We start from the raw sequence: 27,520 nt of genomic DNA on the forward strand, positions 1-27,520 counted from the left end.
GCGGCTGCGCGAAGAAGCGAGGTGGTGGCTGGGGCTGGGGCTGCGCGACGGCACCGGGGGCTGCGGTGAGCGCCGCGCAGGCCGTGCAATTTCCAGTGGCGAGGCGCCGCCGCCATTGCCGCCTCGCTCGGTGAGCGCATCCCGCTCGCCGAGCAGGGCCCCAGCGGGCCGCCGGCACCATGGGTCAGTGCGGCATCACCTCCTCCAAGACCGTGCTGGTGTTTCTCAACCTCATCTTCTGGGTGAGCGGGGCCGACGGGCGGGGAAGGGCGAGGGGCCGGCGGCGAGGCCCAGGGGAGGCCTCCACTGAGGCGCTCGAGGGGCCCGGCGCTGCGGCGGCAGCGGTGACAAGCTCGGCGGCGACAAGCTCGGCGGCGACTGGGCCCTGGCGGCGAGGCCTCTTCGCGAGGTCGCTCTCGGGCTGGGACGGAGGGCGGTGAAGGGAAGCCCCCGGCGGCCTCCGCGCTGGGGCTTGAGTCCTCGGCCGGCTGGTTCCGCGCCCGGGGCTCCAGGCCGTGAGGCTGGGCCGCGTCCCCCAGCCCTCCCGCTGGAACAGCCTGCTCGACCGAGAGCTCTCGCTGCAGATTCTTTCAGGACCTCAGGCTCGAAGTAGGATATTCCCCAAAGGGTCAGGCTCTGCTTTCTTTGTCAGGGCCCGGAGCCCCCACAGCTCCAGGGGCCGCCCCGAGGCATGTGAGCAAACGGTGCCGCTCCGCGGGGACGCTAGCGACTCTGGGCTGAGGGATTTTGACTTACAGCTCTTTGTGTGTGGAGAACTGGTTAGCCGGTTACCAGCCCAGAAAACTGAAAGGTTTCAACTTGATAAGCCAAATAATTCTTTGCCCAAGAAAATCGGTGTATTTGTTTTGGTCACTGGGCGTGAGTGACCTGAGATCATAAACCCTGGTTAAATAGGATTCAGATGTCAAAAGATTTTGAAAGCAATGAGTTCACTTTCAACAAAAGGTGGCTTATGATTTTTTTTGGACACGCCCCCAAAGAAAGGGGTGTTTATAACCACTTCATCACAGTTCAGGTTCTTACCTCATAAGGGACTTTTGTAATAACCTGTATTGTTCCTATCAGTCTCCACCCTCTAGTCCATCTGGACCTTGCACCCTGATAAATCTTATTAAGCAGTTCTTCCCTCACATCATTTTATTGAAAAAACAACCCCCCCCAATCTTCAGCAGTACGATAAGGTTCAGCCTCCTCTTGGTATTGCAGCTCAAGTCTTCAGTCACCTTTCCTTCCTCATGACTGACCATGTTCTTAAACACTTGCTGTCCAGTCCCCAGACACTCCTTGAACGTTCCCATTTCCATCCTCTTGTATGTCCCCTTTCAGCTTCTCCTCACACACATACCTCATTTGGAAAGAATCCTTGCCTTCTTACATCCCCCCACCTCAACAAAGGATGAAACTTTGTTTCATGTTCAGAACTTTTCATGTTCTGACTGCTGTAGCATAAAAGGATAATTACATATAATAAGGCACTACACACAAGTATTGCCATAGAGTCTTCTAGGGTATTTATGGTGTGATGGAAAGGGTCCTGATAGTACCAGTTCAAAATCACCCACGTGACATTGCGGTTTCTATGACCTCTTCCAATTAGAGCAGTGTTTCTCATACTTTAGTTTGAGTTACAAACCTTTTTAAAAGGTAAAAGAATTTTTCAGGGATCTTCAAATTAGAGACACTCTATTAGATAATAAGGTACTTAGGCAGAGACTTGAGTTTGTTCCCTTTACAGTTTCTTGGGATTTTTATGGGAATAGCTATTTGATTTTGAAAAATGAACTATCAAGTGAATTCTAGACTATTCAGTCTCAGGGACTGGAATTGTTCATGTAACAAAATATTTAAAATACAGGAACCATTTTCTTTAAATAAACTTTTTGGGGTGCCTGAGTGGCTCATTCGGTTAAGCATCCGACTCTTGATTTGGCTTAGGTCATGATCTCAGGGTCCCCAGATTGAGCCCTGAGCCCAAGCCCCAGCTCTCACTCAGTGGGGAGTTGCTTGGGATTCTCTCTCTCCCTCCCCCCGCCCCCCCCCACTCACATGCACTTTCTCTCTCAAACAAATAAATCTTTTAAAAAAATTTAAAAATAATTAAATTTTCATTTTCTCTAAAATATCAGTTAATTCTAAGTGAATGCTCACAAATCTTCAGAAATGTCTTTAGAAATAAGTATATGTACTCCTGGTACTTCTGTAAATAAAGGTTAGATTGAACTTCAGTTGTGCTTTCCTGGTGGGTTATTGCCAAGACTAAAGTCATACTCTGTAGTAAAAATATCCTTTTTATAGGTTAGTAGGATAGTAAAGCTTGTGAACTGCGATAAGTTAAGCAGACATGCAAGGGGGAGAATGTGGCTTAGAGCAGGATTAGTGGAACATAACTAATGAGGAAACAGTATTAGATGTGTCTCCCACTAAACGATTAGTTTAAGGACAGACCATTGGAATCTGATGATGCTGGTAATGATAACTAACATTTGAGTGCTTATTACATCCAGTCAGGGTGCTGAGCACTTTACAGTGAGTGTCCTCACAGCAACCCCACCTGGCAGTAAATATTCTCATGCATATTTTACAGATGAGGGCATTAAGATTTACTGAGGTGAGGTTGCACATCCAAGGTGTGGCAGAGTCTGCCTTCAGACCCAGGTTGTCTTATACTCTAGAGCCTGTGATGTTAGAGCAAAGTGTGATTTTTTTTAAAAGATTTGGAAGGGGGAAGGAACTCATTAGCCGAGTTAGAGTCACTTTCTCTAAACCATACTAATTTTAACCTTGGTTAGAGCCTGTACCATCATTTAAACTATAGTGACTTGTCAGTATAAAAAATTAGGTCATTATGAGGAAATATATACAACAGATGTTAACTGGTTCTCTCTGAGAATTTGTAGTGCATTCTTCAGTTCTAATACGTGTATTCTTATATAGTGGCCCCTCCCTCCTTTTAATGCCAACACACACACACACACACACACACACACACACACACACACACACACACGGAAGAATAAACATTCCCTGCATAGAGCATATCAAAAGTTTACCTAGGTCCCCTTGGGCAACTTTGTAAAGACTTTATCTGTAGCACTGGTTCTTCATTATCAGATGATAATGGCTGATTGTGGATAATGGCTAACTGTGGATTAATTGCTTTGGCAAGATCTTTAAACTATACCTTTTAATATCTTGATAATCCTGTTTTAGTTGGCAGTTTGTTCAATGAGCTGTGGAAATAGGTATGTACCTGAAATACTTAGGCTTGGCACCCAATGACCTGACAGTCAGAATTGTTAACGTTGACTTGGTCTTTTGGACAGTGCAGTCTAAGAAAGTTAACTGTGGAAAGGCACAAACTAAAAGGGGGAACAATCGTTTCTAAAATCCTGAAGGTTGTCTTCATGGAACTAGAAAGTTCCTTACCAAATTCCAGAATGTTAGGGCTTGTAGCTTGAAAGATAATTTTGGACAAGTGAAATCAGGTGTACAACTTGAATCTCTGTTTTTTAAATGTGAGTGTATTAGTGCTACACCATGATAATTTATGGAAGACCAGAGTGTTTGAGGTACATGACTAAATGTTGAAGACTAATGGAATAGTCTTCAATTTATAATGAAATATTTCAAGGAAATCTAATGCCTCTTCTATATACTGCACCTTTGTACCAAGGTCAGAAAGGATTCTTAATTCAGTGGGTCATTTGATCTGACCCAGAGGAGGCCTCATCTAAAACAAGTTTAAGTCAGTACTTTTTAATTTTCAGGTTTTATTCTGGTAAGTTAGTTGAGTATTCATTCAAGTTCCATATTACACAAATTGCCTTTAATTTTTCTACCCTGTAAGAAAAAGCCAATTGGCTAGTATTTATGTTGCTGATATGTGTCTTAGGCATTATAGGGACTGCAAGACAAAACTTTGTCCATGCTTGTAGAATTTGAAATGTGGCATATCTGTTTGACTTTTGTTTTTCATTTGTGTGAGAGGCGATAGTAACACTAAAACGCTTATGGAGTAGGAACTACTACAGGAAGGCCAGATGCTTTTTAAGTGCCTTTATAAGTAACTTCAAAATGTGACACCTTCACTAATCATCATTCACTTATATGTAGTCCCCTATACATACAAATCATATTTGAAAGCCATATATAACCTTTAAGATTTATCTTTAAAAAAAAAACTTTTCATGTTATACTTCCATCTGAATATATATAATTAAGGAAAGTTACTTTGTTAAATATAGCACAGATATTTGAGCACTTAGTTTGTGCTTATATTATTGATAAAATGATATTGGTAAAATGGTGGAAAAGCCAGTGAAGGTCTTGTTCTTACAGAACTTTCTGTTTAGTGGAGCGAGCAAGCAAAAATAAGAAAAATATCAGACAGTGATATGATTGTGCAGATGATTAAAACATGCTGATATCATAGAGTGAGTGAATGGCTGCCTAGGTTGGCAAAGAAGGCTTCCCTGAAGAGGTGAAATGTAATCTGGACTATAAGGAGGCGCGGATTTGGGGGTGATGAAGGCATTTAAGGCAGGGAACAGCCTGGAGGCCTAATGGCAAAAATATACTTGGTATATTCAAATTACCAAAAAGGAGACTTAACTATATTTTCATGCTTTTGTTTAAAAAAAAAATTTATAATGAAATATTTCAAGGAAAACTTCTTGTCACAAATCTCCTTACACATATTTTGTGTTCTCCAGCACTTCTTATACATTTGAGTTGGGGATGTGATACTTTTAAACTGGAACTTTCATCAGACATCCTGGAATTCGCTTCTCTGTTTCCTGTATTTCTATCATCATGAATGACAACTCTGACAAAGACTATATCATCAGAACACACCTTCAGCTAACAGATTTTTTTTCAATACTTGTTTTTCAGTTCACCGAAAGAAAAGCTAACTTTGTCAGTAAGCAAGTCATGGTACATTAATAGACCTATTTCTTACCTTGTCTTTAACAGTTAAGAAATGAATGTTTCCAGTCTTCACTTACAGTCATCGGTCCACTGATCAAGTGCCTTGTGGCTCTGAGTAATTGTTGACTGAAAGAACTCAGCATTGGGAACTTGGAAGCAGTCAGATGACCAAATGCAGGAATGCTCTCTTTAGTTGGAATTTAAGGAATAGGTTGTTTCTTAGATTTTTAGAATATTTATCATGCATTGAAATATTTTCATGGATTTTATTCCATAAGATCCAGTTCAGGTTAGGATTTTTGCAGAAAACATATTCCATAAAATTTATACTTGCACCAGACAGGTATACTCTAAGAATCATTCACTCATAGATGCTTGTTGAATATATATGCTTTACTTGTTTTGAGAAATACAACAAAAAACAAAAAGACAGTCCCTGTTCTCTAACAGCCCATGGGGTGAGGGAGCAGATAGGCAAAATCATCTAATACTTGACTGAATTTAATTTCTAGGTGCACCTTCCTCCTCTCCCCGTCAAATAAAATTCATGGACAGTCTCAAGTCTGCCTTTATCTCTGCTCCTTCGCCTACCTTAATAGTTTGGTAGAATCAGTAGATGAGAAAAATTACTTGTGTTTATATATTTGTTTTTAATTTACTAAAGGTGGTCTATAGTAAATGCCAAGATATTGTATCTTACACTGTTACTCCTACTGATTAAATACATAACACCAACGATGGACAAACTATGAAGTTTATGCATCTCAGGCTCCTATATTAATAACTGATTCTTTTTATAGTCAGAGTAGGTTATGGGGACAGAAGGTCTCAGGAAAAAAATGCATGTTTAAATTCCATGCTTCTCAGATGACCCTTGTAGCCCTACAATCGGAAAATAGCCAGTTTCCATGCTGTTAAAATAATCTGATATCTGGCAATTGGTTCATCTCCAGTTTCATTGCCACCCCAACTTTTGGGTCTTTCAGCTGGTAGGTATAAATTGGATTAGGTAAACAACTTTGTTAAACTAGATAAACAATGGCATTAAAAAACTGAATACAGAAAAAAAGTGAAAATAGGGCAGAATTGAGGAACATGACCTCTAGTATATCATCAAAATAATAGTGGTATAAAAGGATGAAGATATTTCTTCTTTAGGAATAATAACAGTAATACAGTGATGTAGATAATGATGGAAGAAGTGGCTTATTGTCAAAACTTTGCAACCTTAAGGGATTTGTTCTTTGTCTCCTTGAAAGGTGATGTTTATATGTGGTGGTGGTTGAGGGGAGGAAGGATAATGTGTACTGAAAGAATCAGAATTGTGTTAGATAATCAGAAAACATCTGAAGATGAGTCAAAGGCAGGTAGACCAGAGAAAAGTGATAAACGGGTGATTGGCAGAGGTGCCTAAAGTATTTGGAATGGAAAAGATGCCTATTTTATGTTGGTGGTTAAGGACAGATACAGGAGTTCATTTGTGAGAGAACAACAAAGTCTCAATTTAGATATAATTTTAAATATTTTGGGATGCCTGGGTGGCTCAGTCAGTTAAGCGTCTGGCTTTGGCTCAGGTCATTATCTCAGAGTCCTGGGATCAAGTCCCACATTGGGCTCCTTGCTCAGCAGGGAGCCTGCTCCTCCCTCTGCCTGCTGCTCCCCCTGCTTGTGCTCGCTCTCTCTGACAAATAAAATCTTTAAAAAATATATAAATATTTTACTTTTCTGATTATGCAAATAATATATTTGCTTTTTTAAGAAGATACTAAAAACTATTTTAAGAAAACAGACTGGGGCGCCTGGGTGGCTCAGTCGGTTAAACATCTGCCTACGGCTCTGGTCATGATCCCAGCGTCCTGGGATCGAGCCCCACATTCCGCATCAGGCTCCCTGCTCAGTGGAGAGCCTGCTTCTCCCTCCCTCTGCCTCCCTGTGTACCTACATGTGATCTCTCTCTGTCAAATAAATAAGATCTTTAAAAAAGAAAAACTAGTATCACCAAAATTCCACATGCAGAGACAAATGATATTTTAGTGTGTTTTTTAATGCCTGTATATGATATATACTTTTCCCTTACCACATCACATTATTTATTATCATTATTATTATTATACTTTAACAAAATATTTGAAAGCTATAATGCCAAGTATACCTCTGGATGCCAGGTTTTTTTCTTTTCTTTTCTTTTCTTATGTTATATTAGTCACCGTACATCATTAGTTTTTGATGTGGTGATCCATGATTCATTGTTTTCATATAACACCCAGTTCTCCATGCAGAACGTGCCCTCCTTAATATCCATCACCAGGCTAACCCAACCCCTCCCCTTCCCTCTAAAACCCTCAGTTTGTTTCTCAGAGTCCATAGTCTCTCATGGTTCATCTCTCCCTCCGATTCCCCCCCTTCATTTTTCCCTTCCTTCTCCTAATGTCCTCCATGCTATTCCTTATGTTCCACAAATAAGTGAAACCATAGGATAATGGACTTTCTCTGCTTGACTTATTTCACTTAGCATAATCTCCTCCAGGCCCATCCATGTTGATGTGAAAGTTGGGTATTCATCCTTTCTGATGGCTGAGTAATACTCCATTGTATATATAGACCACATATTCTTTATCCATTCATCTGTTGAAGGGCATCTTGGCTCCTTCCACAGTTTGGCTATTGTGGACATTGCTGCTATGAACATTGGGGTGCATATGGCCCTTCTTATCACTACATCTGTGTCTTTGGGGTAAATACCCAGTAGTGCAATTGCTGGGTCATAGGGTAGCTCTATATTTAATTTTTTGAGGCACCTCCACACTGTTTTCCAAAGTGGGTCTACCAGCTTGCATTCCCACCAACAGTGTAAGAGGGTTCCCCTTTCTCCACAACCTCTCCAACATTTGTCGTTTCTTGCCTTGTCAATTTTTTTGCCATTCTAACTGGTGTAAGGTGGTATCTCAGTGTAGTTTTGATTTGAATTTCCCTGATGGCTAATGATGATGAACATTTTTTCATGTGTCTGTTAGCCATTTGTATGTCTTCAGAGAAGTGTCTGTTCATGTCTTTAGGCTTTTTTCTTTTATTTTTGCTATAATTTTGTTACAATATTGTAACATTTTGATGAACATACCTTCCATACAAATTCTTTGTTTCCATCTGACTTACTTTCTTAAGGATAGATTCCTAGAAGTGGAATTAATAGATGTGAAAGCATAAATACTGAGGCCAGTATTTGTTGCCAGATTGCTTTCCAAAAAGATTATTCTGTATTAATCTGTACTCCAGCTTAAGGGTTCTTTTCTCTGTACCCTCACACATCTTTGAATACAGCTTGGCTCTCTTTCTTTCTTTCTTTCTTTTTTTTTTTTTTAAGATTTTATTTATTTATTTGTGAGAGAGAGTAGGAGAAAGCACGGGCAGGGGGAGGGGCAGAGAGAGAAGCAGACTCCCCACTGAGCAGGGAGCCTCACTATAGGGCTCTGATCCCAGGACACTGGGATCATGACCTGAGCTGAAGGCAGACGCTTAACTGACTGAGCCACCCAGGCGCCCTGCTTGGCTTTCTTATTGACCAATTTGTTAGGTAGAAAATGATATAATTATTTTCATAGCTTCAGAAAATCTTGGTAACAGTAGATTTAATTTCTGAAAGAGGATTTGAAATTTTTGGAATCCATGGTCTTTTTTTTTTTTTCTTGGAAGTCGATAAGAAAGTGAATGAAATATATAGCATTGGGCTTGGGAAAGGAATAATTGTGTTTAATGATATGAGGTATTTTATCAGAGTAAGAGTTGAAACAAAGCATGTTTGGACTAGAGAATATTATGATAAGTAGAATGCTACAAGAAATTTTAAGGTGATTTTTTTTTTTTTAAAGATTTTATTTATTTGACAGAGACACAGTGAGAGAGGGAACACAAGCAGGGGGAGTGGGAGAGGGAGAAGCAGGCTTCCTGCAGAGCAGGGAGCCTGATGCGGGGCTCGATTCCAGGACCCTGGGATCATGACCTGAGCCAAAGGCAGATGCTTAACGACTGAGCTACCCAGGTGCCCCTAAAGTGATTTTTAAGACACTTGTAATGGCACAAAGGTGGAGTTTGAGGAAGCTTTCAGAAATACACTAGGTAGAATTACCAGTGGATTCCTTGCAGGAGAGAAGTGTGGTATATAAAAAACTAGTATGAGTGTACAGGAAACTGAATTAAACGTTAAAAGATGTACATAAGATGGATTTCTGCTGGTATTTTTATCCTCTGCTTTCTTTTTGAAATCTGCTTTCTTACAAAGTCTGGAGTACATAGTGTTTTTCACCTTGTCTTTTCTTGACTGTTTTTTGAAATGTCTCAACATTTCAATCACTTTTGCTTTACTAATTGATTCTTTGAGGCAAAAATTAGTCTGAAGGAGCAGTTCACGCAGGTGGATAAGAACTTGTCAAACATTGTGATTTTAGCTGAATGACCTCACATGGTCCCTATCTTTACACTGTCTTGATTCTTGCCAGTTCTGGACATGAATCGATGACTGTACCAGTGTAAGAAAATCACTTCTATTCTTGCTTTATCTTCACCTAAATGTTCTATGGGACGCTTTCACCTTCACATTTCTAAACTTCCATGTAGGTACACTTCACGACAGAGCTATTTTATTCCCTAGCTTGTAACAAGTCTGTTTAGTTTTTGATAGTGCCACATTCCCTTGTCAGGTTTCACCGTGGATGATGTGCACCCTTTCGTTTCATATTCCTTCCTTTGGAAGTTAAAGAATTTAGTAGTTTTGTGGATTTCAGCATTTTTTTTAAGATTTTATTTATTTGAGAGAGAGAATGAGAGAGAGAGAGCATGAGAGGGGGGAAGGTCAGAGGGAGAAGCAGACTCTCTGCTGAGCAGGGAGCCCGACGCGGAACTCGATCCTGGGACTCCAGGATCATGACCTGAGCCGAAGGCAGTCGCTTAACCAATGAGCCACCCAGGTGCCCCAGGATTTCATCATTTTATCAGCTGTTTCTTTCACGGAAGTTTTGAAAAATAGAAACAGAACAAAACAAAAAACCCAACTATAGTTTTCTATAGTTTATGGTTTCTAAACTATAGAAAAAGCAATCTTACGTAAGAATGAAATGTTTTACTTTAAAAGAGACCTTACGTTTGTGTGTATAGAGTCGGAGGGTAAAAGGATAAAATGAACAGCGGACTTCTGGGACTTTGCTTCCAGAATCTGATAGCAAGATAGCTTTAGTTTTTAGAAAACAGCTTTTTATGGAAAAGCACTGGCTCTCCTAAAATTTTAAAATTCTGTGGCTTAATTTGGGGCATGAGTTTTTTAAAAGATAAGGAAGAATAGTTTTTAAAAAATTATTCTTTTGGTAGTTTCAGCCCTCAGCCTTTAAATTTCCCTTCATGTCTTTGTAAAAAGGATGAGTATTTTTAGTGTACTGTCCTGGCACAAATCCTCCTTTTAGGCTGAGGTTTTTTTTCAACGGTGACTAAAGCAGTGCAGTGGAGTGCAGTTGCTTCCAAGTTCTACATTTCATCTCCTCTTCTGTGGCACCTCCTCCCCCTCTGCAGCTGCTTTGTTGGCAAAGCCCAGGTCCTTTGATGGATCTCAATCCCATCATGACCCTTCAAAAGCAGGATTTAACCCAGTTCACCTTTTAGCCTTTCTAATAGCCGTAATTCCTATGTTAAACATCTGTGTGACGACTCTGCTAGTTCGGAATTACTTATAATTTCCTCTCTGTTTACCATACAGCTCTACCTATGTTCTTAATACTGATGGTTAGATGTCTTTTGAAGAAGTTGCTTATTGTTTTTAGGCCTTCAGCTATTGTTAGGACACCTACTCCATATTTTCAAAGAAACTGATGTCATTTCATAAGTTTATTATGCAACTTAAGATATAAGCACTGTATACAGATATCAAAAGAAAATTTTGAAGTTGTCTTCAATTTAGGAAACAAGCCTCTGTTCACGAGTAATTTGATTTATATACTCACCAGCAATCAGCAGTTTCTGCTTTGGTGTGTGCAACTAGTAAGTTGTTTCCCACTATGTGTTCAGAAAAGAGCTCTGTTATGTTCTCAACTCTGCTGTGTGCATTGGATGTTGACTGGTTTGCAGCCTCGGAAAAGATACTGCTGTCAAGTCAATTAGGAAAAAATAGGCAGCCTTACAGGTGGCATCTCCTGCTAGCCTTCCATTGCATTTGTTACACGTCTGGTCACATCTGCGGTTGGTTTGTTTTTCTGCTTCAGAGTCTCATTTTCAGTTGAGTGCTTCAGTCTGGGTGAAGGGTGGCACCACTGGAAGTATTTCCCTTGGCCCATGCCCAGGCAACACCAGTTGTGAGTCTCTTTAGGTGGAAAGCTCATCATTTTGTATTTAAAGTGCAAGTACTTCAGTGTCTATGCTTCAGATTAATTGAATACATATCTTTTCCAGTTTTATCTTGTTTTCATTCAAATTTCTGTAGGCTAAAATTTCATTTATTAGAAGCTCAAAAATGGAGTTTATTTTAATTAAGGCTTTTAAGAAATAAAAATTACCCTTTAGAGTAAGAAAAGCTAAGAATCCAAAGAATGGAAAGATGACTAATGAAGACAAACTGGACAAAATTTGATTGATTCATATTTAGGATTTCTTCTAATTCAGTTGAGGACTGAAGGTATTTACTTTAGGAAAATATGTGTGTGTACATACATGTGTGTGTTTATCACACATATATAGTAAAAAGTAGTATTGGGGTGCCTGGGTGGCTCAGTCATTTGAGCATCCCACTCTTGATTTCGGCTCAGCTCATGATCTTGGGGTGGTGAGATGGAGCTCTGAGTCCCTGCTCAGTGGGGAGTCTGCTTGAGATTCTCTCCCTCTGCTCTTCCCCTGCTTGCAAGTGTGTGTACTCTCTCAATAAATAAATCTTAAAAAAAAGAAAAAGAAAAATAGTATTTGGTAAGAATGTTAAGTAGTCCGTGTACTTTTGTAATTAATGCACCCAAACTATTAAGCTATTTTTCTTCTTTTCCCTTTCCTATACCTGCCTTCATCCCATAATAATATACCCCCTAAGTAAATATGTCAGTGAACTCTGAGAACTTTTGAACAGGCATGGTTGCTATAAGTTCAGCTAAAAATCTATTCCAGATGTGATGGCCATCAGGAATTTAGTAGACCGGATTAAGTTACCAAATCATGTTTGAATAGTGAACTAAAAACTATAAACATTAGACCGAAAAGGGAAAAAAAACAAAAACTAAAGCTTATGATAGAAATGGGGGGGTGCGATTTCAATGGAAAGGATGAGATGAATTATACTCAATAAATTTTGATTGATTGTGCCAAACACCATTCTGGGTGCTGGGTGGTGATACAGGGCTAAAAGACAGATGGGCAAAATTTGTGCCCTAAAGGTATGCTGAGATATGTATAGTTACTACAGTTGTGTGTGTACTGAGATATAAGTTGCAACAGCTGTAATAAATGCTGTCTTAGAGCCAGGTGATGTGGGAGTGGATAAAGGGCACCTAATCCAGCCTGAAAAAGTCAAGAATCTGCATCTTAATGGACAACAAGGAGTCCTCAGGCAGGTGTGGAGAGGGCATTCCAAAGAGCACAGCAGAGAGTAAAGTGAGAGAATATGTGTACATTTGGGTATAACAGTTTTCTCTTAGGGTATATGTAACGGAATCTGAGGTGAGGTGCAGGGAGCAGCAGCTTTGTTCATCAGGGGCCTTATTTTGCTTCATTCTGATTTTAACCAAGCTGATGTCTTGATCTGGTTTGCCCAAACTAAATGTGTCCCATAGACTTAAGAAATAAACTGTGTGTTTAGGTTGAAAGAGTTCATGATATTTCTAATATCATTGTGGAAGCTGTTTTCTAGTTTGGAGATTAATGACTTATGTATTAAATTTTAAAGGACAATGAAACCATTCTTTTCCTGTGAAAGTCTCAAAGTGTTCTACAAATGGTAACTCATTACACCAAATGTTTTAACACTTAGCCTCACACTGCATTTGATCCTTCACTTTATAAGCAGGTGGCATTGGGCTGTCAGCACAATGATAGCAAAATGACAATGATAGAGGGGAGAAGAATGCATGTAAAACTCTGCAGCTGGAGAATGGTGTCTGGAGCAAAGCTAAAATAAGGCAGATCTCTGTTCCATGACACTCTGCATTCACCTTCCCTTTAGGTGCTCTAAAACCTTGTTACTCAAAATGTAGTCCAACAACCAGCAGTGTCAGCATCACCTGGGAATTTGGAAATGCAGAGTCTCAGGCCCCAATCCCAGACTTACTGAATCAGAGTCTGCAGTTTAATAAGGTCCTCATGTGATTCCTGTTCACTTTGGAGTTTGAGAAGTACCATTCTAAAGAATAAATCTAAGGGTTTGCAAAGTTCTTTGGTTAACTGAACCTTCTGGCTTAGGACAGTAAGTTTTTTGGAAATGGATATCAAGGTTACTAGCTATTACTGTATTTTCTTTTTCCAAGTGGGTGGATAAAGATTAGAAATGCAGTTTCTGGAGTTGGATTGCCTGGATTCAAATCCTGGCTCTGCCACTTGTGCATAACTAGTACACAATTCGTTGAGGGCAACTACAATGAGCAAAGGCATACCCCACCACCCCACTGATCTGTGGTAGACCTGTAGTTGAGTTCACATAAGCCTTTGTTATGTGTTTGGGAGCGGGAGAGTTCGTTTTTGTCATTATTTATTGGATTCATGGTTTCTTGATCTTAACCATCAGTTATTGAAAATAAGGTAGCATTTGGGAAACTTTTTCATCTTTAGTAAAGAAATGTTCTTACTAATGAATAATAGACTTTTCAGCTTCACTGTAAAAAAGTATATAAGTAGATTTAAAAGTGATGGCAAATCTCATTAAATTATAACCTACTAAGAAATAGTAGGAACATTTTACTAACAGAGCTTAGAGATTACCAGTGCTCTGATCTTGTTTTCTACAGGGGGCAGCTGGAATTTTATGCTATGTGGGAGCCTATGTCTTTATCACTTATGATGACTATGACCACTTCTTTGAAGATGTGTATACTCTCATCCCTGCAGTAGTGATCATAGCTGTAGGAGCCCTGCTTTTCATTATTGGCCTGATTGGCTGCTGCGCCACAATCCGAGAAAGCCGCTGTGGACTGGCCACGGTAAGTTACCACTTTACTGACTACACGTGTCATCATGATATGTGGGGGTTTTTCGTTTGTGTTACTGGCTTCATTTGGGCATGAAACTCCATAGACTCTTTGGCTCTTATGATTGAAACAGAATTAGCACTTGTCTTCTAGCAGTTATCTCAGGTAATGTTTTTATATCAAGACAATATTTAGAGCAGTTTGTATTTAATGTTTGACACTGTTTTCTCCCTTACAGTTTGTCATCATCCTACTCTTGGTTTTTGTCACAGAAGTTGTTGTAGTGGTTTTGGGATACGTTTACAGAGCAAAGGTATGTTGTCTACTGTAATTAGTATGTTTTAAAAGGCAGCTTAAGTGTTTCAAGTGAAATAGAACAAATTCATTTTATCAGAGTACACATTTTCTTTTGCCTTACTTCAGTTTAGTCACTGCTTTAAAAATCTAAAGTTAATGAGAAATTGCACAGAGAACAGAATGGTGGTTGCCATTCGTGGGGGTTGGGTGAAATGGGTGAGGGGAGTCAAAAGGTACAAACTTCCAGTTATAAGGTAAATAAGTCATGGAGATATAAATAGTACAGCATGGCAACTAAAGTTAGTAGTACTGTAATGTATGTTTGAAAGTTGCTAAGGGAGTAGATCTTAAAAGTTCTCTCATCACAATAAAAAAATTTTATATATGGTGAAGGAATTAATTAGACTTCTTATGGTGATCATTTTACCATATAAAAAGTTTAAAGCATGCTGAAACTAATATAATGTTAGATGTCAGTTTTACCTCAATTTAAGAAAACAGAATGCATTTAGTAAACACAAGTCCAGTTTCCTGGCTTAATAAAGAGTACATATCAGAGAACTGAGCTTTTGTTTTATGTTTAAGAATACGGCAACGGGCACTTGGGTGGCTCAGTTGTTAAGCGTCTGCCTTTGGCTCAGGTCATGATCCCAGGGTCCTGGGATTGAGTCCCACATCCGGTTCCCTGCCCATTGGGGAGCCTGCTTCTGTCTCCCTCTACCCCTCTCCCTGCTTGTGCATGTGCTCTCCCTCTCTCTCGCTCTGCTGTCTCTCAAGTAAATAAAAGAATCTTAAAAAAAAAAAAAGAATACTGCAACGTTTCAGGCTCTTTCTGAACACTTATTTCCAGTGAAGGTATCTATGTAGGCATCTAAGATTGTGTTTAATGTGGTTTCAGATCTCAGGAAGTCTCCTGAAAGCTTACTTGGTTATTTCAATTTTTATGTACTTTTCTACTACAGTAATTTTTTTTTACAATGTATCGTGTGCTGTGTCAGTTGGGGTCTTGTGAGAAGCGCATGCAAAGATGGTATTCAGTGTACATGGATTATGTTAGAGGAAAGGTCTGTGAGAGAACATGGGGAAGGAACCAGGACTGGCTGAGAGCTATCAGGCCTGATGCAAGTATAATCCCAAGTACTTGTTAGTGTAATTATGTAGTTAATTAAATACTAAGTCTAAGAAAAAAATGAGTATATGAAAAAAAGGAAATTGAATAATTTGAAGAGACTTGGTAAGAACAAGTAGTTACTGAAACATTTTTGATCAAATCAGATATGGGTATGATCACTATATAGGTTTAGGGGAAATTTATTAATATTTAATAGATTCTACACTTTGATTGTGTTGCAATGTCTCCACAGTTTAAAGAAACCAAACTGGAAGTCACTGTCAATGTATTGAGGATGTGATTTGTGCAGAACAAATGATAAAGAACTCTAATCAATTGATCTTATGCAAAGACAAGACAGGCTTGCGTCTTAAGATCAGTGTGAAATATACATTTCTGTGCTTTAAGCTAAATGAAAATGTTTACTTTTTAAAAAGTCTGTGACTTTCTCAGTTAACCAACCAACTACTCCTGACCATGGGAGGCTTCTCCCATTTGTTAAATACAGTATAACTGCATTTGCCGCTGATTTTTACATGTGGGGTAATAATGAAAAACACAAGATATTCTTTGGATTGAGAGAGTATGTGAAAGTCAATTTAGGTCATGGTTAGGTCCTTTCATTCCACAAATATTTGTTGGGAATGGTTTTAGAACTTTGTCAAAATCGTAGATGGGCTGCTTGGATTTCAAACTATATTTGACAGACATATATATTTGCGTACCATATATCTACCCAGCTCACCCAGTTGACCTTTGAACAACACAGGGGTTTTATATGTGTAAGTTAATTAATATATGACATGAATCTCTGGAACTCAAAGGGTAGAGATCAGCCAAAGGGTTTACCTACTGTCCTATATATTCTCTACCCAAGACATGCTAGAGAATATTCAGCTATCACCTACATTTAATTTCAGCTGTCAGCTGAAGGGAAAATTTGCTTTAAAATTTGATTCATCCAGGCCCACCTCTAACCTCAGGCTATTTCATGTGGTTGATTTGTTCATGCAGAATTTCCAGCTAACCCTTAACTAAACTTTATAGGCATACTCTAGTGACTGTTCCACATGGAGGAGAGGTTATAGCCCTTTGTAAAATCCTTCTGGAGCTTAAATTAGAGGCTGTTGTAATATCTGATCACAATTCACTTTCCTTATTTGAGGCAGGATAATAGAAACATTAAACCAACAAGCAAGTAATTTTTTTTAATATTTTTATTTAAGAGAGAGAATGAGAGAGAGCATGAGAGGGGGGAGGATCAGAGGGAGAAGCAGACTCCCTGCTCAGCAGGAAGCCCGATGCAGGACTCGATCCCGGGACTCCAGGATCATGACCTGAGCCGAAGGCAGTCGCTTAACCAACTGAGCCACCCAGGCACCCAGCAAGAAATTTCTGAACAAGATAGTTTTCTTTTTTCCCCTTGTTGAATTCTGCTACAGTGTATCTTCTAAAGATTTAGCCTGGGGACTCTGAACTCCTTAGGGGCGAGGCAGTAATCTTTGTCCAGCAGTGGCAAGGTGCCTGGCACAATAAATATTATGAATTGGTCAATTGATTGAATGAAAAAAAATTACTTGTCAAGACTTCTAGTCTTATTTAATATATCGAAGTGTTCTACTGAAGTATTTAACTTTCTTTCCCTCAGAATGAGCTGCAGATGAATAGTTGGTCTGAGAAGTTTGTTCAGATTTCCTCAGTGCATAAATTCCCTGTATGGGAGGGGGGACATATAAGTTTTCTGATTTCTGTTTTAGAAGAGCTAAATTGAGGACTTCATTTTCCTTTGCTTCTTTAAAAAAAAAAATGTCTTCGTTCTGGACATAGAAAAAGATGACTGTGGGTTGAGATCCTACCAACTATGCCCGTCCTGCCAACTTGAGGGGTCCTGCCAACTTGAACACCAAGACAGCCATTGCCAGCCACTCCCTTCTTGCCCCTCTTTCCTCTTTCTTAGTCACTTCCTCTTCTTTTCTTTCGCCTTTCTTGCTATTTTGCCTCTTTTTGCTTTCCACCTACAGTACTGTTTAAGGTTAAACCGTCTGCCTTAAATTAATTAATTGGAGTATAACTTTAAAGCTATGATAAAGACATAATAGAAGTATTCTTACTGTAATTTACAGTTTTAAATCAAAGGCATAATGTGCCAATTTAACATTCAAACCATTGATACATAAGGTACCAGGCAGCTATGCCCCAAAAAGGAATGCATTGGATTATGCCTCTACTGGTTATCAACTTTATAGTTGTATCACATAACTGGTATAATTACTAAGTAGGTCTAATCATCTTATAAGGGTAAGGAGAATCTGGTACAAGCAAATTTTACTAAATGACACTTTCTTGCCACTTTAGTGATTGACTGCAGTAAGTTATGAAGAGTTTATTTCCTGTCTCATTCACACAACATTGAACTGCACTTTTTTCATAAAGGGCCACTTTAAGGACTGATTTTTTTTTTTTTTACCTGCGATTATCTTTGTATATTTGGGCCAGATCTAAACATTGAATAAATAAAATGGAAAGCATGTTCGTACTTGTTCCAAAAATGGGGGGTTTTAAAGTTCTTTTATTTTTACCTCCTTTAGGAAATGAAAATGAGCAGGTCCAACCCACTAAAAGTTTATTTGAAATGGAAGGCAGTTCATTTATAATTTACAATATCTGTCTCAAGGTTCAGCTTCTTTCTCCCTCTTGAATAGATTATTAATCTGCCATCTTGCACACAGTCTTCTCTTTGAATGCTTTTAATCTGTGTGATGTAATATGTCTGAATTTTCACCTGAATCTCTGTGGAGAGAGGAAGGGAGAAAATTTTCTAAAAGAAATTCACAGAGATATCTGGCAACTTGCCATACATGTCATTTAGGTAGTTTAGCTGGAGCCTTGACAAATGTTAATTTTACCAGTATTATTAAGGGACTGAATTCTTTGTTTTGATTCAGGTGGAAAATGAGGTTGATCGCAGCATTCAGAAAGTATATAAGACCTACAATGGAACCAACCCTGATGCTGCTAGCCGGGCTATTGATTATGTACAGAGACAGGTGAGCTCTCTTGAGATGAATTTCTTTTTGAGGGCCAGTCACTGTTGCGTTAACCTTAAGCAAACTCTATTACTATGTAAATTAGACATGTATTTTCATAGCCATGGATTAGCTTCATGATGTGTGTAACATTTTTACCTTCACCCTTGAAAAGTTTTTTCCACTGTCACCTAATCAAAGCCAGATAAGAAGCGTTTGATTTTTTACCAAAAAATAATTAGCCAGGAAGGTGATAATGGAAGAGAGGTGTGGTCACAGGAAAGGTGGGAGCCTCTAGGGACTTCAGAGGAGGTAAGAGGTCTTTCATATACCTTTAGAAAGCAAGACCAGAAAAGATAGCATTGGAAAAAAAAAAAAGGACAATTTGAAATACATGAAAGTAGAGAGACAATAGTATAGTACCCATAAACCTACCCCAAAATTGTCAGTTTTTTGTCAGTCTTATTTCATCTTACCCCACATATCTTTTGCTAATTATCTTAAAGCAAATCCCAGACATTTCAGAGAAAATATTTGAAGCACATTGTCATTGGAAATAATATTTAACTCAGAATCAGATTTTTAACATGTAAGATATGAAGATTTTTCTTAGCTATAAATTACCCTTGCGGGTAAGGTGCTTTTCATGTGGAGGTTCTAAAATTATTAGTCGTATGTAGCTATTTAAATTAAAATTTAAAATTCAGTTCCTTAGTCATTCTAGCCACATTGTAAGTGCTCACTTGCCTCAGGTGGCTAGTGGCTAACATGTTCAACATGCAGACAGAACATTTCAATCATTGCAGAAAGTTTTATTGGACCTCACTGGTCTAGAGTAGCTTAAAGCTTTGCAGTACACAGAATTCTAAAGTTCAACACAGATATATGTGTCCTGTGAGGACTAATATTTCTCTTCTCTTCCCCACTAGCTGCATTGTTGCGGAATTCACAACTATTCAGACTGGGAAAACACAGACTGGTTCAAAGAAACCAAAAACCAGAGTGTCCCTCTCAGCTGCTGCAGAGAGACCGCCAGCAGCTGTAATGGCAGTCTGGCCCACCCCTCTGACCTCTATGCTGAGGTAAATCTGGTTTCTTGGCCAAGACTTGAATCTAGCTTGGTAACCTGTTTTTCTCTGTGAATCATCTTTACCTAGAACTTTTCTATACTCTTTTGCTTGTCTTTAATGCTGTTTTATGTTATTGTAAATTCTTTTTAAGTGCATTGTCTCTCCCTCTTTGGGTTTCTGTTATTTCCATTTCTGCCACTGAGTAATAATATTTGACCTTGCAGCTTTCACTTTTAAAAAAGACTTCTAATGAGGATGACTGTGTGTTTCAGGGATGTGAGGCTCTAGTTGTGAAGAAGCTACAAGAAATCATGATGCACGTTATCTGGGCGGCGCTGGCGTTTGCAGCTATTCAGGTAAGTGCAGCTAGCTGATGCGTTGTTATCCGAGTGTCAGCCATGAATGGTTTTAATCATTAAGTGCAGTTAAAACTTTGTGTATATAGATAACTTGGAAGTGATTGAGGAATAGGCCACCAGTTTCCAACATCTTCCGTTTCCTGTCTCTAGACCTAGACCCAAAATGGTTCCAAGAAACCAGAGATCTGGGTGTGGGGACTGTGTTTGAGGGGACTCTGCTTTATATTCTTGACTTGAGTAGTGAGTGGCATGCTCAAAATACATACTGTTCCCAGTCCCAGTGTATTCTTGGGAGGTATTTTAATAGAACTTAACAGAATTTTTAACAATTGTACTGCTTTATTTCACTTTGGAAATGGAAAGCTTTTTTTCAATCTTTTTGTACTACTTCTGGCTCTTTATTTTTCTGTCCTCAAGGGTTTTATATATCTATATATGTAAATCAAGAACTGGTACTACAGCACTAGTCACTTAAACTGATAGAAGCAGTTTCATTGCTTTATAGAAAAGACCAAGTGAAAACTGAGGTTCTAACCTATTCTGTATTTGTGGACTTAGTTTTTTTAGACTGACAGCCATCACGGAGTCCATCTCATCACTTGGCACCTCTGCAAGTGTACCATGCCATTTGGGTAGCTGAGGGCACTTGTTTTCCCAACTCCTACCAGTGAAAACAGTTTTTTTCCTACCTAATAATGGCATGCGCAGAGTAGCTGGTGATTGTTTAATTACCTCTCACTTTATCTACTCCTTCCTCCCTCCCTCACCTGAAAACAAATAAGAAAGACAGCTATTTTTCTGCTCAGTACACCTACATTGCTAGTTTCTCGGGTGTATACAATATATCTTGGGGATTATGTTAGAGGAATCTTAAACTGAGAATAGCCAGTTGTTTGGAATGATTGAGAATCCTTTGTGTCAGATCTAGTTCTCAGAGTGTTCTTTTGGTAGTTCTTGAAATATGCTTCAGGCCTAGAGAATCTATTTTAAGAAAGTGTAGGTATCTTTTAACTGTTAGATAAAACCAATGTAATTGCTAGTTTAAGTGTAAGTTGCTTGGATTGCTTGCTCTCTGTATATTTGAACAAAAGCTAGTGTATTTAATGGGAAATGCCTTTTAAAATGGCAAAAAGGTGATTGTTTACTTTGCTGGTATGCAAACAGCCCTGAAATGATTCATTAAAAAGCCTAGTTCTTTATTTGCTATGGTCTCTGCCCTTCTAAGCATTTACTTTGTGGCTCAGCATAGCAATAATATGTTGATCAGGAGGCATGTATTTCATATTTTGATTGTCTGTGCAAACACATGCATTTAGCTAAAAATAATGAAACATAAGGGAGGTCTTTTTTCCCAAGTGAAATCCTGGTCTGTGCATTCTTAATGATTTTATTTGTGTTAATAAATCAGCACATACTAGCATGCAGCAAAAAAGCTTTGAAACTGTAAGGTGCTTGTGATCATGAAATATGCAGCATGTATAAAGAAGACTGATGAAAATCGTTACTTTAGCTATGTCCCTCATCTAGTTACGCTTATTAACCAGGTAGATAGTGCTTCATTAAATATTTTTCAGTGGGGGCTAATAAATATTTTAACTAGTGTCTTAATTTATGTATGCCTTCTCATATGCATTTTATACTTAAATCACCCTGATTTAGGTAATGGCTGATAAAGATTTGATATGTTCAGTTCAGCAAAACTCAGGAAAGGATTCAGAGCTTTCACAGACTCAAAACTTAGTGGTTTTGAAAATTTAAAAACTTTGGTTTTAAGGGAAAAAACATACATTTGAAATAATGAAAGAATTTTCCCTAATGTTTTCTTTTTTAAAAGAGTACCTGTAAATGTTCTGAACTTTTGATACTCAAAATCTGATTTAGATTGGTGCCCTTGGTGTGGAAAACCTGAGCAAAGGCAAAAACAGCTCAAAGATCAGTGATCTCTTATGCTTGTATGCCCATCCTGATAGAGAAAGAGCTAGAAGGACGCTTGGAGAATCTCTCGTCCCTGTTTCCTTTGTAAAGGCCATGAAAATGAGGGGGCAGGGGGACAAAGATAGTATGACTAATGACCATCAGTGAAGCTTGAACCCTGGCCTCTTGTACTCTGCCTCCAATTACAAAGTGAAGAATTAAGGTTCTCAAAAGATTAAATTCTCCAATTCTGTTATGAAACCAGACAGTTATTTGGCACTTCAGCTTAAGAAAATACACAGTATGATAGCATTGAAATATCATTGGCACTTTCCTTCAGGTTCTAAAGTGGGAAAGCTCTTAAGAGCTGTCATAGGAAGTATGGTTTTAAATAATGTTAGGGGCACCACCTGGCTGGCTCAGTCAGAAGAGAATGTGATTCTTGATCTTGGGGTCGTGAATTTGAGCCCCATGTTAGGTGTAGAGATTTCTTAAAGAAAACTTAAAAAAAAATAATGTTAAAGATTGAAAGATGATTTTTGGTAGTGTATCAAAACTGTTGGAAGCATTGTCTTTTTTGAATTTGAGTGTGATTTATGGCACTGTGTTAAGCTACATTTTATTGAAGTTCTAAGGCATAAGGTGAATTTAAGAAGAAATTTTTTTTAAGATTTTATTTATTTATTTGACAGAGAGCGAGAGAGCGCAAACATGGGGAGCACAAGCCAGAGGGAGAGGGAGAAGCAGGCTCCCCGCTGAGCAGGGGGCCTGATGCGGGAGCTCAATCCCAGGACCCTGGGGTCATGACCTGAGCCCAAGGCAGCCGCTTAACTGCTTAACTAGTTGAGCCACCCAGGCGCCCTGAGGAATTTTTCTCATAAACCTAATTGACCAATAGAAGGTTCTAGTTCACGTGTTGGCCATCTGTAGGTCGTATGGGCCAAGTCTAGCCCACTCTCTCTTTTTGTGTTAGGCACACTCAATTATGTATTATCTGTGACTGTTTTTGTGTTACAGTGACAGAGTTGCATGGTTGTGACAGAGACTGATTTTGTCTCTTGGTTCACAAAACCTAAAATATTTACTATTTCCCTTTAAGAATACACTTGTTGACCCTTTTTCTAGTCTAGTTAAGTGATCTAGGTTTGAGTAGGACCAAAATGTTCAAGTTAAAAAAAACCCTGAAAAATAGTAGTTAATTGTTACAACAGGATTTTTTAATGTGAAAGATTTTTAAAATTTTGCTACATTCCCTATTTTGTTAGCTTTCGTTTTTAATTTTACCTTTAAGTAATCTCCACACCCAACATGGGGCTTGAACCTACAACTTCGAGATCAAGAGTCGCATGTTCCACCAAATGAGCCAGCTAGGCACCTCTTTATTTTGTTAGCTTCTTAAAATCACCGAGATATTTGACTTCTGTGAGCATAGCCAGCCTCTTAAATTAGCAAATGATCAATTAGGAATTTTATATCTAAAAGATCTGGTCATAATAGACAAAAATCTAGGTTTGGATTTGGCAGTCTCTTAAGTATCTGCTGTGAGTAAGGCTTTCTGCAAAGACAGTATGGGAGGGGCGCCTGGGTGGCTCAATCCTTAAGCATCTGCCTTCGGCTCAGGTCATGATTCCAGGGTCCTGGGATCGAGCCTGCTTCTCCCTCTCCCCCTCCCCCTGCTTGTGTTCCCCCTCTCGCTGTGTCTCTCTCTGTCAAATAAATAAAATCTTTAAAAAAAATAAAATTTAAAAATTTAAAAAAAACAGTATGGGGAAAAATAGGAATTATCTGATGTCTTTGGAGTCTCATGAATTTGGCATGTCCTCAAGATAGAGTGATCAAAAGCAAACTTTCACAGAGGACTGTTTCCCACAGCCATGTTGCTTTTTTCTGGTCTATATGCCAAGTGTGAATGAGGTTGAGCCTGCTATTTCCTTCCTGCTTCTTGATTGCCAGATATTCATTAACATGACTTAAAATACATTAGTGAATAACACTTCAGATTGGGCCCCCAGATAGTTAAAATCTAGTGGGTTGATTCTGACACGGTTTTAAAGAAATATTTCAAGTAATTCTTCTTTAAAAATTTAAACCAAGGCTTGGGAAGATAATTCTTGAATGACTAGGTTTTGTTTTGTGTATCACAGCCAGGGTATTGGCACTGATATAATCCACCAATTTTATTCAGATTTTTCATTTCTATTTGTATATTCGGTTCTGTATAGTTTTATGACCTGGTAGGTTCCTGTATCTACTGCCACAATCAAGACACTGAACAGTTCTAACACCACAAGGATTCTACCTAGTACCCTTTTGTAACTAACTGCACCCACCTCCATCCTATGCCTCTTCCCCCCGTACCCTGGCAACCACTAATCTGTTCTCCATTTCTAAAATTTTTGTCATTTCAATATATAAATGGAACCATATGGTATGTAACCTTTGGTTCTTTCTTATGTCTTACTGTGGCTGCGTAGTATTTCATTTTGGGGCATACTTTATAATTTATCTAATTTACATTAATGGGCACTTATATAAGTCTTGCTATTCTAGAAATGCAAGTAGTGAATATCCTCTGTATGCACGTACAGTCTATAGCTGCGAAGTTGAAGAGTCAGTGGCTTTTTGATAGGTATTTCCACATTTTTCTCAGAAAAGGGTGTTTCCAGTGTGCAGTTTCAAAACCTTGTATAGCAATACCTATTTTCCCATAATGCCCCCTACATAGTATATTCTAGAACATTTTAATCCTTGGCAGTCGGTTTTTTTAATCACCACTTGCCTCTATTTAGCGATCATTTTTTGCAATTGCTTGGTGTTATATTTAGACTAAGTGCAGATTAGTTCTCATGGCTTGAATATTGCAGGGAAAATTTTTATTGCAAGAAATAACTCTGGAGCTAAAATATTTCCAAGTCTATTGTTGGAAAATTTTAATAATCAGTGAAATTTCAGTATAGCAGAGCTTTGGCAGTGAGCCTGTAGTACTTAGTGATGAGGTTTGGACCGTAAGAAGTTAATGTGTAGAGCTTAATGTTCATAAACAGACTCATTCTCAAGCATGAGTAGGGTTTTATCAAGCTTATTTAATTGTTTTAAAATCGGTACAAGTTGACTTAATTGAAATAAAAGTCAGGAGAAGAAATGATGCTTATTTCAGACCCCATTTGAGAATGCTGACTCCTTCAGTAGAAGTTAACCAACTGAAAGGAATGTGAGGGAAGTGGGATAGGAAGAGAGATTTTTTTTCCAGAAAATCAGTAATTTCTGAGCTTAGCATTTTTATTGCTCAATTTAACATTGCCTGGAAACATAATTGTGTTTGATTTTATAGCTGTTCTAAGAATATTTTGATGATGTACAGTGAATGGAAATGTATTTCTATAGGAATTAGATACAAAACATGTCCAGACCTGGCTAAAGATATTTACTGAATTTTAACAATATCCACTTTTAAAACGTCTTCAAGGTGCTTTGTGCTGTTACTGCACTTAGCAAATATTGATATAATGAAACTGATGGATTTAAGCAGCAAGAATATATCCTGAATGGGTAGAAAGAATATGGGCTAATTGAGGGCAGAAATTGGAGTGTGTGACTTTTATACCATGGAGAATTCAGTTTGAGGACATCCGTATTCTCTGTGTATTGTGTCTCATTAGTAATCTTCCACTGCAAACTTTGAGAGCTTGTTTATGGATCCAGTACATTTTGTTGAAATTGAATGACCCCATATGTACAGAAAGCCTTGCCTTTTAAAATCAAATAACTGAGACCTTTCACTGCCAATGAAAAGTTAGAACAGCAAATTAACTTACTTTTATTTAGCTCTTTGGTTACTATTTATATTTTGTAAGAAGCCAGGTCAAAATTCTAGAATCATTTTCTCTTTAATCCAGTGTAATCCTCTAGCTTATTCAAAATAACATGGCATGACTTTATTACAATTCCAGTTTGCTGCCACAGAAGGATTAGGGCTTATTAAAATAAAATGATGAAGGAAGAGTGACCTTTAAAAAATAATGTGTGTGTAATACAGAACCAAATCTGGATTTCAAAAATAGTAAATAATTATGAAAGAGACAAAAACCTCCAAACCATTTTTTTTGGCATCAAGATTAGTTTTCCACCATAGGGCTTTTGGGCTATTCATGTACTGAATTTTGTGGATTGTTAATAAAGCCTGTGTCCCCAAATCCAGATGTCTGAAAAGACCACCAGTAAGTTTCCTTAATACACATCGTCTTGGTCATTCCACTCCCTAGACCTTTGTTGTCCAGTATGGTAGCCACTAGCCAATAACGTGTCCCAAGTTTAAATTAATTTGCGTAAAATAAGAAACATAATTGGGCAGTTGCACTAGCTACATTTCAGGCGCCCAGTAGCCCCTTGTGGCTAGTGGCTCGGTTTGACAGCTCAGTTTGATAGAATGTTTCCATCATTGCAGGAAGTTCTTTTTTAGAGCACTGTTGTTGATTGAGAGTGGGGCCGGCAGGAGGAGAGTCTTGTGTCTCTGCTCTTCACCTATTGTTCTCAGGTGTGAGACAGGGAAACTAAAAGTTGGTTCCTAAAAAGTTAATGTATTCATTAGAAATTACTTCTGTTCCTGTTGTTATTGTGGAACTTTGAAACCGCTCCGTTGCCAACCAAGAAATACACACTTGCTATGAGAGAGCCTTCAGCCTTCTTTTTTCCCCTGTTGTTTTCTTCCCACAGCTGCTGGGCATGTTGTGTGCATGCATCGTATTGTGCAGAAGGAGTAGAGATCCTGCTTATGAGCTCCTCATCACCGGCGGAACCTATGCATAGTAGAAAATGCAAGCCTGAGCTTTTTTTAGTCTTGTTGTTTTGATTTGGAAGGTGAATTGAGCAGGTCTACTGCATTAGCAGCCTGCGTTCATTTAGTTAAAGCACACAGGTGTTGGACAAAGCAGCTTGGCTCTTCATGTGCCCACCTACTTCCCTACCCACCCAGGATTTTCTATTCCTCTAGTCTAGCTGACTCTCCATGTCCCTAAGTTTTTAAGTATGGCAGTATATGTTCTCATTTCAGAACCATTTGCAGGTTGCATAGTGTGGGAGAACCAAAGGAGGGCCTGGGCCTGCTTCTGTGACCTCCATGCAGTAACAGAGCTGCTGCCAGAGTATCACTGGGCCCTTTCAGTCTTCATGATGGAGAACTCGGGGCCAAAGGTTTTTGGGGGAGGGGAAGGAAGCCAGCTGCAGTTAAAGTTAACACCAGATGCTGTGACCCTCGTCAGTGTCCTTTTAAAAAAACATATACTGTAGTCCAATAAGATAGCAACTGTATAAAATTGCTAAAATAGATTTTAGAATCATACAGTGTGTCTCTTGGTTCATCTTCAAAATCAGACTGGTTTTTTGAAACTAGCAGTTTTTAATCAAAGCTGGCTTTATAGGAGGAGTATAATGTATGCACTACTGTTTTAAAACAATTAGTGTGTGTGTGTGTTTTTGTATGATTGAGCCCATCCATTGTAAGTCTAAACTCGTTAGGATTAATGTACCCATGTAGACGAGCAAAATAGTATGTAGATGTGATCTCAGTTGTAAATAGAAAAATCTAATTCAATAAACTCTGTATCACCCCTCAACATGTACTTTGTAATTATTTGGGGATACTTACAGTTCCCAAGCA

The 27,520-nt window shown here is 38.7% G+C and overlaps 1 protein-coding gene across 1 annotated transcript; it reads left to right on the plus strand.

The window, feature by feature from the left end:
- TSPAN3 (tetraspanin 3) lies at window positions 1-27,476 on the plus strand. Its single transcript, XM_027569396.1, has 7 exons — window positions 1-242; window positions 13,908-14,099; window positions 14,326-14,400; window positions 18,441-18,542; window positions 19,451-19,603; window positions 19,864-19,947; window positions 26,578-27,476. Exons 1-7 carry the CDS (start codon window positions 180-182, stop codon window positions 26,668-26,670), a joined length of 762 nt encoding a protein of 253 aa, XP_027425197.1. The 5' UTR covers window positions 1-179; the 3' UTR covers window positions 26,671-27,476.
- Window positions 27,477-27,520: the final 44 nt, after the last annotated feature.

Source organism: Zalophus californianus, chromosome 6 (genome assembly GCF_009762305.2).
Source record: "Zalophus californianus isolate mZalCal1 chromosome 6, mZalCal1.pri.v2, whole genome shotgun sequence".
In the NCBI taxonomy this organism is placed as follows: domain Eukaryota; kingdom Metazoa; phylum Chordata; class Mammalia; order Carnivora; family Otariidae; genus Zalophus; species Zalophus californianus.

Excerpts from the sequence above, each read along its gene's own strand:
- TSPAN3 (XM_027569396.1), top strand. The coding sequence starts at position 180 with ATGGGTCAGTGCGGCATCACCTCCTCCAAGACCGTGCTGGTGTTTCTC. Across the intron at positions 14,100-14,325 it reads GCCGCTGTGGACTGGCCACG|TTTGTCATCATCCTACTCTT; the intron begins GTAAGTTACCAC and ends TCTCCCTTACAG. Across the intron at positions 18,543-19,450 it reads TTGATTATGTACAGAGACAG|CTGCATTGTTGCGGAATTCA; the intron begins GTGAGCTCTCTT and ends CTTCCCCACTAG.